The sequence below is a fragment of the Microcaecilia unicolor genome, chromosome 3, assembly GCF_901765095.1.
Source record: "Microcaecilia unicolor chromosome 3, aMicUni1.1, whole genome shotgun sequence".
Lineage (NCBI taxonomy): Eukaryota > Metazoa > Chordata > Amphibia > Gymnophiona > Siphonopidae > Microcaecilia > Microcaecilia unicolor.
The window spans coordinates 345,170,973-345,187,984 of NC_044033.1; the positions used below are offsets into that span (position 1 = coordinate 345,170,973).

The following is a 17,012-nucleotide window of genomic DNA, read 5'->3' on the forward strand; positions in this document are numbered from 1 at the left end:
CAAAAACCTGTACTGGAACTCATTTACTGTGCTGGCTGCCAGATAGAACATACAGTATGTTGCATACAAATTAGGTCTGTTCATCGATTAAATGTTTTAATCGCGTGACTGATCGCATGAAACAAGTGTAAAATAAATGTAGCACGTACAAATAGTTGTTTATATTTTTTATTGATCCTAAACATTCAACCAATAACTTTGGTTCCAGTTTCCTTAAAAGCGTGTGAAAGGCAATTCTATAAGTTCGTGCATAGAGAGACGTGCGCCAATTAAGCACCAAAAGTGGCTGCCTTGAATATGTTTTTTGCTTTTTGGATTTAGCTGGCATCTTTCTCAGTTGTAGCTGTAGGTGAGCTACATTCAGGTACACTAAGTATTTCCCTGTCCCCAGGTGAATTAGAATCAAATTTTGTTTGCTTTTGTCCCCAATAATTTATATTTACAGTACTATCACAGCTATGTGTAATCTTCAAACATTTATTCTGTATTACAAAATATATTTAAAATCTCATAACTACAGAGGTATCATCAGTGTTGCTGCTCAGTGTGTTGCTGCGGCTCGGAAAGCAAATAGAATGTTGGGTATTATTAGGAAAGGTATGGAAAACAGGTGTGAGGATGTTATAATGCCATTGTATTGCTCCATGGTGCGACCGCACCTTGAGTATTGTGTTCAATTCTGGTCGCCGCATCTCAAGAAAGATATAGTGGAATTGGAAAAGGTGCAGCGAAGGGCGACTAAAATGATAGCAGGGATGGGACGACTTCCCTATGAAGAAAGACTAAGGAGGCTAGGGCTTTTCAGCTTGGAGAAGAGACGGCTGAGGGGAGACATGATAGAGGTATATAAAATAATGAGTGGAGTGGAACAGGTGGATGTGAAGCGTCTGTTCACGCTTTCCAAAAATACTAGGACTAGGGGGCATGCGATGAAACTACAGTGTAGTAAATTTAAAACAAATCGGAGAAAATTTTTCTTCATCCAACGCGTAATTAAACTCTGGAATTCGTTGCCGGAGAACGTGGTGAAGGCGGTTAGCTTGGCAGAGTTTTAAAAAGGGTTAGATGGTTTCCTAAAGGACAAGTCCATAAACCACTATTAAATGGACTTGGGAAAAATCCACGATTCCAGGAATAACATGTATAGAATGTTTGTACGTTTAGGAAGCTTGCCAGGTGCCCTTGACCTGGATTGGCCGCTGTCGTGGACAGGATGCTGGGCTCGATGGACCCTTGGTCTTTTCCCAGTGTGGCATTACTTACGTACTTATGTAGTTATGCTTCTATACACATACATTAGATACATATCAAACAATGTACTTCATTAGAAACCCATATGACCACAATCTCCTCCTCGGAATAGTCCTCACTCTTAGCCCACCATGATGTCCATAAGCCAATTGTCGATGCCAAAATATGGCTTGTCAAATCTTCAGATGAGATTCCACAGATCACTTAACAGTACAATGTCTCATCCGGCACAGTATGAATCAACTGTATCTGTCAAATGAGCAGGTCAAGAAACTTTCCACACTTCCAAGATAGCAGGTGTGGTTCAAACAAACTGTAATTCCTGAAATTGCAGTATGCGTTCATAAAGTTGTTAAAACCCGTTGCTAACAAACGCCAGACCCAACACGGTCCATGTTTCGCTGCAAAATGCATCATCAGGGGTCAGGCATCTGAAACAAATTAACAATCACTATAACATACCCCCCATACTATGTACCTCACCCCAATAACATATTGTAAAATTGCAAATCAACACATACCTTACAAATATACTGGCTGACGGTTGGGAACAAACTCACTACAAGCTCACATTCAGCATGGCGGGCATACCAAAGACGCCCGCACATGCACATGGGGATTGCCGGAAGTCCAACTCATAATAAAGCCCCAAAATAAACTCCTCCTACACACTTAACCAATCCACTTCTTTGTTCAGCCTGTATGGTACAACTGTATTCCACGGAAAAATCAAACGCTGTTCCTTTCTAGAAAGTTGCAAAGGAACATTCCCTCCTCAGGTCATGCTCAGCTGGCACAAAACCAGAAATTTTAATTTTTCAACAGAGTGTCCCACTTCTATCCAGTGGGACGCCAAAGGGGCTTCCAACCGCTGCAACCTCAAGTTTCTCAAATGTTGAGCAATAAGGGCTTTAATCTTACAGATGGTCTTCCCTATATACCATAAATTACAAGGGCAGCAGATTCCATACACACATGGAGTAGAATTGCAGTCAGTGTGCGTATGCAATCTGTAAAGCTGGCCCGCAGAATGGGGTACAATAATTTCATTAACCTGCAGTGCATATTGACAATAAGTACATCTTTGACAGACAAAATGCCCCACATCCAGAATATTATTAGCGGAACCATCATTGTTGTCATAACTAAACAACATTTCACCCAAATTTCTGCCATGTGTATAAGCAAACATAGGCATAGCCTGAAACTGTGTATTCATGGATAAAATGGGCCAATGCCTTTTAATGATGCCAAGTACCATCCTAGTAGTATGCCTGCCACGCTGCGTGTGAGCTTGTAGTGAGTTCGTTCCCCGCCCGTGAGCCAGTATGACATTCGTAAGGTTGATTTGCAATTTTACAATATGTTATTGGGGTGAGATACATAGTATGGGGAGTATGTTGTAGTGATTGTTAATTTGTTTCAGATGCCTGACCCCTGATGATGCATTTTGGAGCGAAACACGGACCGTGTTGGGTCTGGCGCTTGTTAGCAACGGGCTTTAATAACTTTATGAATGCACACTGCAGTTTCAGGATTTACAGTTTGTTTGAACCACACCTGCTATCTTGGAAGTGTGGAAAGTTTCTTGACCTGCTTATTTGACAGATACAGTTGATTCATATTGTGCCAGATGAGCCACTGTACTGTTAAGTGTATAGGTTTCTAATGTAGTGCATTGTTTGATGTAGTTATGAGATTTTAAATATATTTTGTATTACAGAATAAATGCTTGAAGATTACATATAGTTGTGATAGTACTGTATATGTAAGTTGGTTACAACTATATTGGAATTTAGATATCCCTGTTGTGTATGTATATATTGACAATAATTTATATTGGGATACCATTGGGAGCAATGAACACCTCAACCAATGAATAAGAGCCATACTGGGTCAGACCAATGGTCCATCTAGCCCATTATCCTGTTTCCAACAGTGGCCAAGCCAGGTCACAAGTACCTGGTAGAAACCCAAATCGTGGCAGCATTCCATGCTACCAATCCAAGGGCAAGCAGTTGCTTCCCCATGTCTGTCTCAGTAGCAGACTGTGGACTCTGCTTCTTCCTCTGTTGACTTTATTGCTTTCTCTCCTTGTTACATTCAATATATTTCATTTCTGTGGAATGACTATACAACCTTGCTACTACTCTAATTAAATAATGGGGCTTTTAAATTATAAATAAATCCTATTTTTGAACAGATGCAGAAACCTTTTCAACCTGATTAATTTGTGCTATTGAATGCAATTAATTTTAAAAGCTTCGTTTAATTTACTTTAATTTGGGCATTTATAGTACACTTAACTGTTAAATTCTAGGAGGAGTGCAATCAACTGAAAATCCACAATAAAATGGTCATTTTACAGAGAACTTAAAAACCACCATAGTAACAAGAGCTGACATTAAAACAGTTATTTTACAGAGAACTAAGAGGCATAAAAAAACATGATTGGTTGCATGATTGGTGTCATGTATAATAAATGGATATAAGATTGGGCACTTACAATTAGGTCCAGTAAGAGGCGGTGATAGTGACACGATTAAGCACAAAAAATGGAGTAAAAGCTTTAAAGTGTTGAAAGTCATATGACAGTTTTGTAGGGCCTTAGGAGGTCTAGTTAGACTGAGGTAGGGTGGTTTAGGGGTTCTGGTGAGAAAGAGAGTAGCCTGAAGGGTGTAGTACTGTTTGAGGGTAAACTTTGTGAGTAATGTCTGTTGGTAGACTATAAGGTGGAAAGTTTGGCCCCGAAGTATTTTTGGAAGAGCCAGGTTTTTACTGATCTTCGGAAAGTCATGTATTCTTGAGATGTCTACGTTTTTGTGGAAGAGAGTTGCAGAGTTCTTCTCCATTAGCTCCTATTGTCATGTTAAAGAACTCATAGCCTCTTGAGATTTATGTTGAAGGAAAATGCCCTTTTGGCAGTAATAATAGCTCTATCATATTTCCTCTGAAAACCTGTGCGCTCTCACAAGTTCCAGTCAAACATCATGACTGTGTTGAATCATTGCAGTGTATAGGTGTTATGTCTTCTTTCTATTAAAGCCCTTTTTAGATAGGTTGTTGAGATTGGAACTGAGACATCCAGGTCAGGATTAGAGGCCAATTGAATTTCGGTTTCAGTTACGGCACCAAATCTGGCCCCATATCCTTTTTCTCTCCAGTTTTGATTTCAGCTTTGGCCTAAAGGTTATTTTAATTTTCAACCTATAATGAATCCTAATGTGCTTGACAACTTGTGTTTAAATCCAAAAGTTCTTTGTTTTTTCTAGGAGGAAAAAGCCCCAACAGACTCCTTTAACTAGCTCTACGGCTTTAAATTAGTTGGAGTTCTCACTGTCATCATAGGCAAAAATCCTCCGTTAGTTATGCTATACTTTGGCATATACAGAACCAGCACTTAACTTAAAGCTGTGTTATTTCGTCGCTGAACCTTTTCTCTCTCAGCCATAAATGACCACGTGTTTTCGGTGGAAGCCAATATTTTTTGCTTTGTCTCATTTGTGTCCCTCCCTCCTCCCCCCACAAGTGCCTTCCCCCTTCCACCCATAGACCTCCAGGACCTATTTTATAATCCCTGTTGGTATAGGAGTGTACTTGGGGCAGGAGTGGTCCACAGTTACTCCTGCCCATTCTGGCCCTGGTCTCAAAATGACTGCTGTGACTAGGGCCCTAAATACACCACTAGACCACCAGGGTTGTAAGGTAGTCCAGGGAAGAGGGGCTACTCTTTGTACTCTTTTGTGTGTTTGTGTGTGTGTGTGTGTGTGTGTACTGCAGTTATGATCTTGCACAATAGTCTATATAGTAAATAGAGTGATCTAAATAAATGCTTTCAATGCACAATTTTAGGAGGAATTTAAGTCTGTAGATGTGGGATGATGAGCTCTTTAGGAATTAGCATCCCTGTGGAGTTATGACGGCACTGGCATGTACATGCTTATGTGCCAATTTTAATACACATGTGTGCACTTCCCAGTGCTGACATGCTTAAGAGGTGGGTTTTAGACCCTTGCATGTCCAAGTGGAGCCAATTAAAGAGAGGTGCAAAATAACTCTTTATTCCTTGTTCCTGAAATGGTGCTAGATATCACTAGTGGAGGCCCCGGTGCTAACATTTATTTATTCCTATTCTGAAATTAGAAGTGCATGCATGAATTTTTGGCCTACTGTAACCATGCCCACTTGAAACTTCTACATAAGAACATAAGAATAGCCATACTGGGTCAGACCAATAGTACATCTAGCCCAGTATCCTGTCTCCAACAGTGGCCAATTCAGGTCACAAGTACCTGGCAGAAACTCAATTAGTAGCAACATTCTATGCTACCAACCCTGGGGCAAACAGTGGCTTCCCCATGTCTGCCTCAATAGCAGACTCATAGATTTTTCCTCCAGGCACTTGTCCAAACCTTTTTTAAACCGCTAACCGCTGTTATCACATCCTCCGGCAGCGAGTTCCAGAGTTTAACTGTTCTTTGATATTTCCTCCTATATGTTTTAAAAGTATTTCCATGTAATTTCATTGAGTGCTCCCTAGTATTTGTACTTTTTGAAAGAGTGAAAAAATCAATTCACTTTTATCCGTTCTACAGCACTTGGGATTTTATAAACCACAATCATAACCCCCCCCCCCCCCCCCCCCCCAGCCGTCTCTTTTCCAAGCACCCTAACCTCTTAGCCTTTCCCCATATGGGAGGAGTGTGGTAGCCGTGTTAGTCCACTCTTAAGGTTATCAATAGAAATCAAACAAAATAAAACATGGAAAAGAAAATAAGATGATACCTTTTTTATTGGACATAACAATACATTTCTTGATTAGCTTTCGAAGGTTGCCCTTCTCCGTCAGATGCTTAAGACAAGATTCAATTTACATAGACATCACATGAATAATACTGGTGCCAGTAGGGCTCCCACCCCTGTTGGTCAACATTTTACAGGACCAGGACACTGTACCGGTGATTTCACAGTGAGAATCCTGAAAGGTAACTTTAAAACCATACAAGAATGTAAGACCTTTGAAGTCAGAATGATTGAATATTTTAACACCCAATAGAAAGGACTTAACAAGGATCTGGATTTCCTAACCCATTATAAACCATAAAGCTGTAATTCTCTGTTGATCACCCCTCCCCTCACCTATCCACACCCATCCTCTTAGAATATCAATGATATGCTTTGATGTCCCCATGCATACCTCCTACCCACCCCCACCCTCCCACCCTGTCAGACTGTCATAGTAATGCTTGAATGTTTTCACTTATATACACTGTCAGCTAGCACATTTGCTTATTTCCGATCTGATGAAGAAGGGCAACCTTCGAAAGCTAATCAAGAAATGTATTGTTATGTCCAATAAAAAAGGTATCATCTTATTTTCTTTTCCATGTTTTATTTTGTTTGATTTCTATTGATAACCCATATGGGAGGAATTCTAATTCCGGTATATCTTTTAAGCAACCAGAACTGAACACAATACTGTGTGTTTTTTCCAGCAAAAAAGGTGCCGGTACTCAAATACTAGGACACCCTTCAGGTGTGAGGTGATCACTGAGGGACCCATCCCACAAAAGCCAGGCTCCCCTTGTACCAGTCACAGAATCTATGACAAGGCAGAATTGGTGTGTAGAGTCTGATCTCTTTCATTAAAACGGGGTCCACGGGTCAATTTTAGCAGACAATGGGAAAGGTGTCGGTGCTCAGTGCCTCCCCAAGTACCCCCTCAAAAAAAGCCCTGACAGTACCCATGGTGAGATCACCAAGAACTTCAAAGGGACTCTCCAGCATAAAATTGCTGAATTGGAACTCATCAAAGCCTAGGCCTGAATAGGGACAATGGATTCATGACTCACTACAGGCGTGAATGGACTTAACTATTCTGAGGTCTTTTCTGTGTCTCACTCACCACTGTTGTCACGTAACTGAACTATGTTGCTACTAACACTCTTTTCCCAACCTATGACCAGTCATTTTCAATGCTTTCTCTTTACGCTGTATCGTACCCCTTCCCCTGTGCATCTTCATATATATGTACCCATTTCCTGACCTTCATTTCATTCATCTGAAAAAATGAGCTCTAGTCCTTGCCAGTTCATGTTCAATAAATTGGTTAGTGTAGAACAGGTTTGTCCAACCTTTTTTTAATTGGGGCCAAATTTAATATTTCATAAGATTTGGAGGGCCAAGACACACACACACATGCACTCTGTCTCTCTCATGCCCTCTCCCAGGTGGATTTCCATGCCTCCTCATGTAGTCTCCCCCAGCCTTTACCCAGTCTCTCTCTTTCTTGTACCCCCTCGGTAATCTCTCTCCCTCTCTCTCTCTCTCTCTCTCTCTCTCTCTCATGAATTCCCCCAGCCTTCAACGGTGTTTTTCTCATGTACCCCCAGCCTTCACCCAGTCTCTCTCTCTCTCTCTGTCTTATGTACCCCCTCCCCTGCATTCACCCAGACTCTATCCCCTCACCTATGTTCAGCTGCAGATTCTTGTAGATCCCTGCTTCCCCCCCCCCCCCCCCCCCCGACTCATCTATCTATGAGCTTGAACCACACAGTGCCAGTTCTGGTTGGTTTTGCGGTTTCAAGCCTCATAAGCTTTGAAAAATCTCAAGACTAACCCAAACTTCCATCACTATGTGGCTCAAGCTCACAGATGGACAAGTCATGGTGGGGAAGCAGGAATTCCATGGCAAGAATCTGTGTCCTCCCCCCCCCCCCCCCAAAAAAAAAAAAAAAAATTACGATTTTCTCCAGACCAACAGAAGGCACTTGATAGGCTGAGTTCTGGGCCATGGGCCATAGGTTGGACAAGTCTGGTCTAGAAGGTGCCACAAACTCTACAAACAAAATCTTTGATCATGATATCTTTTAAAACCTCTAATACTCTTTTACAGGAACTTTCAAAGCAAAACATAACCACTGCATTGCAGGCGGAGAAGCTCATGAAGAAATCCTCAGAAATACAACTGGGACCAAAGAACAGGGAGTCTCTCCAACAGCAGGCTAAGGAGATCCAGGAACATGTCAAAAAAGTAGAAGGAACACTTGTAGAAGAGTATGTGCCTGACACATCCTAGTATTTGCTGGTGTTATTTCCTCTTGTGTTGCTGTCCCTGAGTTGTTACTCTAAAGTTTAGGCATGGCGTTTGCTTTTTTTTGTTGTTGTGATGTGAGGTTGAGTTGAAGGGAGTCAGAGTTATAGGCTTTGTGGAAACAACTAATACTGATTTGTATTCATATTGAATAATGTTCTAAGGATGCTGTAAATCACTGGAAAGCTGCAGATTCCATGGTCAGTCTGTGACAGCCCTTTAAGGTTTACCAATGGTGCATGAGATCTGCTATGCATATATAAGGAAGGTGTCCCAGTCTTGAGGTGGTCCATCACTGGATTTGCCCTCCAGGGCTTCCAAGAACTATTTATTTCTTCCTGGCCATCTCCCTTAATTGCTCTCAGCATGCACACTTTTCTCCAAGGGAACAGGCTATCCATGGAGGGAAGGGATTTCCTTTCAATGCTCATGCACAGAAGTCCTTTTAACAGATAGCTCAGAGACTTAAGTGGGGTTCTCAAACTCCATTTAAGCAAGTGCAAATCAGTTACAGTTCTGAGGTAGTCATTTAATCCTTAGGCTATATGGCATTGGGTAACACTGTATACTCTCACTTCCTCTATATCTCTGTCTGTGATCCCTTTAATATAATCAGTTTGCAAGATGAGTAGTGTAATTCAGCACTGGCTTTGCAAGTGCTGAGTTACACTACTTAATCTGGAATATAGTCTTTCAAGGTAAGAGGTCTCCCTGGGTCTGAGATTAACCTGTCCTGTCTGGTTTCACATGGGATCTTTCCTTTCTGGGATCCACTTCATAAGAACATAAGAATAGCTATACTGGGTCAGACCAATGGTCCATCTAGTCCAGTATCCTGATTCCAACAGTGGCCAATCCAGGTCACAAGTACTTGACAGAATCTGAAATAGTAGCAGGATTTCATGCTACTTATCCCAGGGCAAGCAGTGTCTTCCCATGTCTATCTCAAAAGCAGACTATGGACTTTTCCTACAGGAACTTGTCCAAACCTTTTTTAAACCCAGATATGCTAACCGCTGTAACCACATCCTTCGGCAATGAGTTCCAGAGCTTAACTATTCATTGAATGAAAAAAATATTTCTTCCTATTAATTTTAAAAGTATTACCTTGTAACTTCATTGAATGTCCCTTAGTCTATATACTTTTTTAGAGTAGACCACAGATGCTTCCAATTAAGAACAATCATATACACTGTACCTCCTTTGTAATCCAGTTCCAAAGAGGGTCCTCTCAGTTCTGGCCCCATCAAATTTAGGGCCACTATACTATCCACTTCTCAATAAAATGGCAGGCAGAGGGGTGGGTAAAATCCTCCTACCTGTCATTCACTTCACACTAGAAAATAACTAGAAAGTCAAGGGAGGCTTCACAGAAGACAAAATTGAGAGACTGAGATCACATACCCTGGCTTAGGAGTGAGGTTCCTTCCTGTCATGGTATGAGCAAAACTAAACCAGTTGGAGAAATTGTCCCAACAAAACTATCACCCAAGTACTGAGTCCTAACAAACTTCGATGATAAGTCTGATTCCTCACAGTTCATATCTTCTATGAGAGGCGATATATAAAGTATATTAAACCATAAGCCATCATCTACAGTAATCCCACACAAGGACGGGCAGAATCATTGCAACCATCCCCGACAGAGAATCTTATGACCAGATAGTATGCACCTTCTCTCTGCTCTAACTTAGTATGGTCTTGAGGGCAGGATATACAGGACTAGTGAGGGTGCTGCAAGGATTACACATGGGGACCTTTAATGAGCTTTTACAATGTATCCAGCATGTAAGGGCTCTGAGGAATTGGATAGTAATGTCACAGCTATGTTTTCAAAAGGGTGCTAGCAGCAGACCTCTTCTACTGCCTCATGTAGGAGGGGACACATATTTTAGTTTAGCCAGATTGAAGATTTCTCTAATCTATTGTGCAATAATTTATGAAGTAGCAACTTATTTATGCAGTAATAGCTGTAATTGTATTCCACATTATGAGCAGTGGAGACACCTTCTTGCCATTAATCTGATCTTTAAGAGCCCTGCATTGACTCCAGGCTACGATTCCACCTACCGGCCAGTTGTTCGCCTCTCTCCGTGTCTTAAATAATTGATGCTCATCCTCAGTTTGTTTTTAAAGTGATTTATCAGCAGTGAAATTAAACACCTTTTTTTTTCTTATTTTGGCTTAAAATGTTGCAATCCATACAAGTATGTTGTTAGGTCTCAAATGTTCTGTGTAACTCAACCAGGTGCTTTTATGGATGATATCAAGATGACATCAACATTTTGACCTGTAACAATATGCTTTTCAAACATTCGATGTGTAACTTAAAGCAGTAGGCTATAAGAGTAATGCCAGTGTTTGGCATTACAGTGTACCATCGATGCTTAAACCAGGAAGACGTAGGTTTGAATGCTGAGACTTGTGATGCTAATCACTATGGCACTTTTGATGAATGCATGAGGGTTTCTGAACAAATTTTAACAAGGTGATTATATGAGCAAGGTGATTATACAGTGTTATGAAGAGGGGAAGTTATCAAAATGGGCTACCGTTAAGAAGGGTTATTTTACCATTATCCTGGGTTATTAGTAACTAGGTCTGATTGCTTAAAATGGGACCTGTGCTAAAATGGCATGAATTATAGTAAAATAACCCATCTTAATGGTAGCCCATTTTGATAACATTCCCCTAAGTGTGTTTAACTCAGCACTACATTATTGTAATGCATCAAAAATGTTTTCTCTCTCTATATAATAGATTTTGATTTTGATGGACTGATCAGTATTGATTTGGATAATTATTACTCAATGCCCTTTTCAACCTCACTTTACTTCATACAAGAAATAGCTCTTCTTGTTACTGACATATGGGAGGAGTTTGGCAGATCTCAAAAGATTTCAGCATATTGTGAGGGAGTGCAATTTTGCCAGCACTAAAACCATCTACCTTCTGGTCAACTGATCAACCAGGACTTCCTTCTAGCCAAGCAGTGTAAAAATGATCCTTTCCTCAGCTGTAGTTTATAACATTATAGGAGTTCTTTACACCTCTGGAAGACATGACAATGTTATGATCTAGTACAGTGATTCCCAAAGTTTTTCGGTTTACGGCATCCTTAGTGTCCAAGCAATTGTTTGCAGCACCCTCCTCCCCCCGGTCACATAGGTCTCCACACACACACACACACTCCGGCTACATAGGTCTCCTTTTCCCCCTCCTGTTGCTCCAGCACACCTCTCCTCCCTGAAAGTTCAGCACACCTCTCCATTCTCTGCAGAACCCCTCCTCCCAGAAAGTCCAGCACACCTCTCCCTTCCCTGCAGACCCCTCCTCCCAGAAAGTCCAGCACACCATTCACTGCAGACCCCCTCCTCCCATAAGTCTAGCACCCATCTCCCTTCTCTGCAGCTCCCTCCTCCTATAAGTCCAGCACACATCTCACTTCCCCAAATCCAGCATCGCTTGCTACCTTACTTCCTGCAGGTCCAGGATCGCTGCCGCTTCCTATTTCTCCCCCCCCCCCTCCCCGCCCGCCGCTGCTGCAGTGCTTACAGCTTACATACATTTTTGGGCTGTCTGTGATTCACACAGGCACTGCGTGGACTTCTCTCTGCCGCGTCCAGCCCTCTCTGATGCAACTTCCTTGGGGGAAGAAGGAGGAAGCAGAAGATTCCAGACCTGCGGGAGGGGAGAGTAGGGAGCAATGCTGGATTGTGGGTGGCGGGAGTTCGGTCAGGATTTGCCGCACTACCCCTAAAAGTTCGCTGCATCGCATCAGGGTGTCGCAGCACACAGTTTGGGAGCTGCTGATCTAGTACACTACAGTCATTCCCTCTTATTTAAACTAAAGAGTCATTAAACTCAGGTGAAAGGTAATTCTATAAAGTGGTGCCTAGATTTAGGCACTGAGGACCAGATTCGATACATAGCACCTAAAAAAATCATTGCTGAAAAAGAACTACTTTAGATAATACACTTAGAAAATTGGGCATGTAAATTCTAATTAGTGCTGATAATTACTTATTAGTGGACAATTATTAGCTCTGTTTGACTTGTTAAAAATTAAGTTGTGTGTGCAAATTGGCCGTGTTTTCATGTCACCATATATAGAATTTGGGGGTAATAGTGTACATATGTTAAAGAATAGTATTATTATTACTCTTTGTTTAGTAGCATTTATATAGCGTGTTTTAGAAAAATTCACCCAAGGCACTGTACAACAAGAATAATAATAGTAGCACTTATGTAGGTGATCGATGCCAGTAGTTGAAAGTTAAGCACATAAGTGCTAAGCCCAGTTCTGTAAACTGGGAAGTGTAAGTCACTTAGACGTCCTTTTACTAAGCTGCAGGAAAGAGGGCCCTGCAGTAGCAGTGGGGGGCCATTTTTCCCACACGCCAGGGCGCTTTTTAACACAGTGGGTTAAAAGCCCTTAAAATAAACGACCATGCAGTAAGAGTACTCTTATCGCATGCATGGTCATCCGGGGGGAGCACTTACTGCCACCCATTGAGTGCCACGTATGCTCTGCCATTGAATAACTGGGGTTAGTTCGATCCACAGTTGGAAGCGACTTGTCAGCACTTATCACCATGAGCTGAATATCGGGCCCTCAGTTTATATATATATATATATACTGTATATATATATATATATATATACAATATACTCAACAACTATTGCACTTGTATTTATCTTTATTACATCAATTGATCTCATAAACTTAACAATTATTGTCTAAAATCCCCATACATTTATCATTCATTCATCCATTCACTCTAATTCAAATCTAATATCAAAAAACTATTATCAAACTCTATAACATTAGAATTCCCGGAATCATGGTGTCACATATAATTTTTTAACAAAATATACCATTTTCAATAGCAACACTGGTGTTAATTATAATGTCAGTCAAAGCACTTTTTCTTCATTACGATCTTGTCTTAATCTGTTCATAACCTGATGTAAACTCTCTGTAGCCGTGTGAAGATCAGTCCATTGATTAAGTCAATTACCCACCACAGCAGGTTAAAGTGAAGATATATATCGTAAACCACAATTGATTTACTATGTGCTGTAATCCTGAATGACAATAGTTCCATTCACCGTGACTCCACTCTTCACGGGACTAATGTTGAATCTTTTCCTTAAATATCAAACTGCTTCACTGACAGCTTCAGTGAAGCAGTTTGATATTTAAGGAAAAGATTCAACATTAGTCCCGTGAAGAGTGGAGTCACGGTGAATGGAACTATTGTCATTCAGGATTACAGCACATAGTAAATCAATTGTGGTTTACGATATATATCTTCACTTTAACCTGCTGTGGTGGGTAATTGACTTAATCAATGGACTGATCTTCACACGGCTACAGAGAGTTTACATCAGGTTATGAACAGATTAAGACAAGATCGTAATGAAGAAAAAGTGCTTTGACTGACATTATAATTAACACCAGTGTTGCTATTGAAAATGGTATATTTTGTTAAAAAATTATATGTGACACCATGATTCCGGGAATTCTAATGTTATAGAGTTTGATAATAGTTTTTTGATATTAGATTTGAATTAGAGTGAATGGATGAATGAATGATAAATGTATGGGGATTTTAGACAATAATTGTTAAGTTTATGAGATCAATTGATGTAATAAAGATAAATACAAGTGCAATAGTTGTTGAGTATATTGTATGAATTTAGTACAACTATTTATTGAATGATACCTTAGACAACATTGTTGGTATATATATATATATATATATATATATATATATATATGTTGTCTGATACAGTATCTCATCACCAAAAAGTAGATACAGTAATACCTCGGTTTTCATTGACTTCAGTTATCGGCGGTTTCGGTTTTCGTTGATTTTTTCCCGCAAAAAATTTGTCTCGGATTTCGTTGGCGTGCCCACGTGACCTTGCTGCTAATTTTGTGAAAACGCGTTCTCCTGCTCAGTGTGGCGTTGTTTCTCATGTCTAGCCAAACAATTCCATTGCTTTCCAGTGTTTTTGTGCTTTTTTTATTCAAATGGAAATAATTGCCTCGGGTTTCTTCGGTTTCGGATTTTGCTGATTGTTTTCAGACAGATTATTGACGAAAACCCAGGTATCACTGTACTACAAATAAGGAAAAATAATAAACCCCATGGCCCTGATATTCAGATCGTAGGAGATAGACGGGGCTATCTCCCTCGGTTGGCACTAAACCCAGATATTCAATGCTGATCCATTTCCAGTGATCGGCATTGAATATCTGGTTCAAATCAGACTTCGACCAGTCTGATTTTAACCGACCACACTGATATTCAGCGCTGGCCACTTCAAGTGAGACCAGCCAAAGTTATTCCACCTAGTGTGGTGACCAAACTTGGCCGCTCTCACTTTAAAAATCGGCGGATAGTTGGTTATATCGTCCAATATAACCGGCTATCTTTAAGCCACTAAGCGGCGATATTCCGTGCTGGATAGCCGGCTATCTGGCACTGAATATCGCTGGATAGCCACTTAAGTGCCGCTGTAGCGGCCATTTTCATTTGAATATCTGGCGGCATGATTCATTATGTCCATAATACTTAGGAGTCAAAATGAGGAAAATTACTAGGAAAATCATATAAACAAATAAGAAAATGCTATACCCTTGCTTCCAAACAATGTTAGTATGTGCATCACAGCTGTTATGTACAAGAGGTTTCTGGAGAGGTGACCATTAATCTTTTACCATAGTAGAAGAGATGAGTTGGGCAGACTGAAAAAAAACACGTTTGACTGAATGTCATTTAACAACACATTTACATGGAAATTTTGAGCAAAACAGAGCTCTCGGTTGAATCACTCCAGGTCTAAGAATAAGAAATTGCAGGTGCCTCATATGTGTATCCCTGGTTATGTCTGGAAATATTCTAAGAGAGCAATTCATAACCGGAACATTTGAAGCAGCCAGTCTCTATCTGCAGACAAAGCCAGAGTTACAATCATTGTAGCTGGAACAATATTATCCAAATCTGACCATTTAACATCATAGAAACATCTAGAATATGTCCATAGTAATGTGTTCATCTTAAGAAAAGTTTGAGGAAGTTTCTTAACACTTGGCAGGTAGTATATCTTATAATTGGGGGGTATTGATTCAGAAGGAACTCAGGGCTTGCAAAATATATCTTTCAGGGTAGTAACAGCTGATTTTGGAAAATTAAATATTTTAAGATTAGAATGCCTCATAGCATTCTCTAAGTTTTCCACTTTCTGTCTTAAAATATCAAACCCTTAATCATTACAATCAGAGGACTCAGGCAAGGAAACTGGACAGAGATTTGACATTTAAAAGTTTAGAACAGAGGAAGAAGCATTGTTTGGTGGAGAGTAACCCATTGTATATGGAGTGGAGCATCCCACTTTCAGAGTCAGTGAGAAGTAGAGAGATGATTGTGGAAGCTTTTTTAGGGACTCTGCTCAGAAAATTTGATGGAGTTGGGCAATAAAGGATCTGTTATTTACAAAGAGAAATAGTCTCAAATGTTTGGGTAGGAGCCAGAGGCGCACTGACAGTGATCTGCGCTCCAGGGCAGTAAAGGTCATTGGGCCCGCATGCCCCCCCCCCCATCCCAGATTTGAACTAACAAACCATGGCAGTACCTGTCTGTGTCTGGATCCCCTCCGTATTCTATGTTGTCCAAACAGAAGAAAACGGTAATTGAGTCAGCAGCACAAGTGCTCTGCATAACTCGGCAGGTCCTGCTTCCCTGTGATGCACACTATGGAAGAAGGGCAGGAGAGAGGAGATATGTAAAGATATTCATATATGGCCATGGCATAAATACATAGGTGTCAAGTCTTCCTTGGAAAGGAGACTCTGTAATGAGGGGGTATAGATTAAGTGTGAAGGGGGATAGGAATAACCTGAGGAAATACTTGGTGAATTTGTATTAGAGCCTGACAGAGATGATGGATACAAAGACTGTAAATGAATCAAGCGGAAGGGGAGACAGGCAAAAAAAACTATGTAAAAGGTGAGAGTGTCAATCAAATATAGCTGGAAAGCAATGAGAACAAACGCTCACAGTCTGAGCAATGAAGTTCAGGATCTGAAAGCCTTGATGGTAGAGGCGGACATAGATCTTGTTGCTGTCACAGAAACATGATTTAATGACTGCCATGAATGAGATGCAAACATACCAGACTATATGGGTAGGACAGAGTTGACCAAAAAAGTAGACAATAACATAAAAGCAGCTGAAATTTATGGCAACTGGGGAAGAGAGGAAGCGATATGGATCATCTTGGACAGAGAAGATCAGTGGTGGCCCTATCATTAGGCCAACAAAGGCGGGGGCTTCAGTGGCACTTTCCAGGAGTGACACTATTCCCTTCCCTCCTCAACCCTCTTCCCCAAATTTACCTTATTTCTTTCATTTACAAAAGGCAGCAGTGGCTGCAGCAGTGATTACCATAGCCTTCCATGCTGCCGGCACCAGCCTCTTCTCTCTACTGTGGCCTGCCTCTTGACGTAGCTTCTTGTTTCCTCAGAGGTGGGATGCAGTAGAGTGAAGAAGCTGGTGCCAGCGGCACCACAGTAGGACAGTCTATGGGAATCGCTGCCACTGCCGCCTTTTGGAAAATAAAAAAATAAGGTAAATGTTGGGAAGAGGGTTGAGGAGGG

The 17,012-nt window shown here is 40.9% G+C and overlaps 1 protein-coding gene across 1 annotated transcript in view; it reads left to right on the plus strand.

Moving 5' to 3' along the window:
- The window catches only part of SYNE1 (spectrin repeat containing nuclear envelope protein 1), a 982,166-nt gene that overhangs the window by 298,720 nt on the left and 666,434 nt on the right, over window positions 1-17,012 (plus strand). Inside the window, 1 exon segment of the mRNA XM_030198470.1 lies at window positions 8,147-8,307. Coding sequence (XP_030054330.1) covers window positions 8,147-8,307 — 161 coding nt within the window.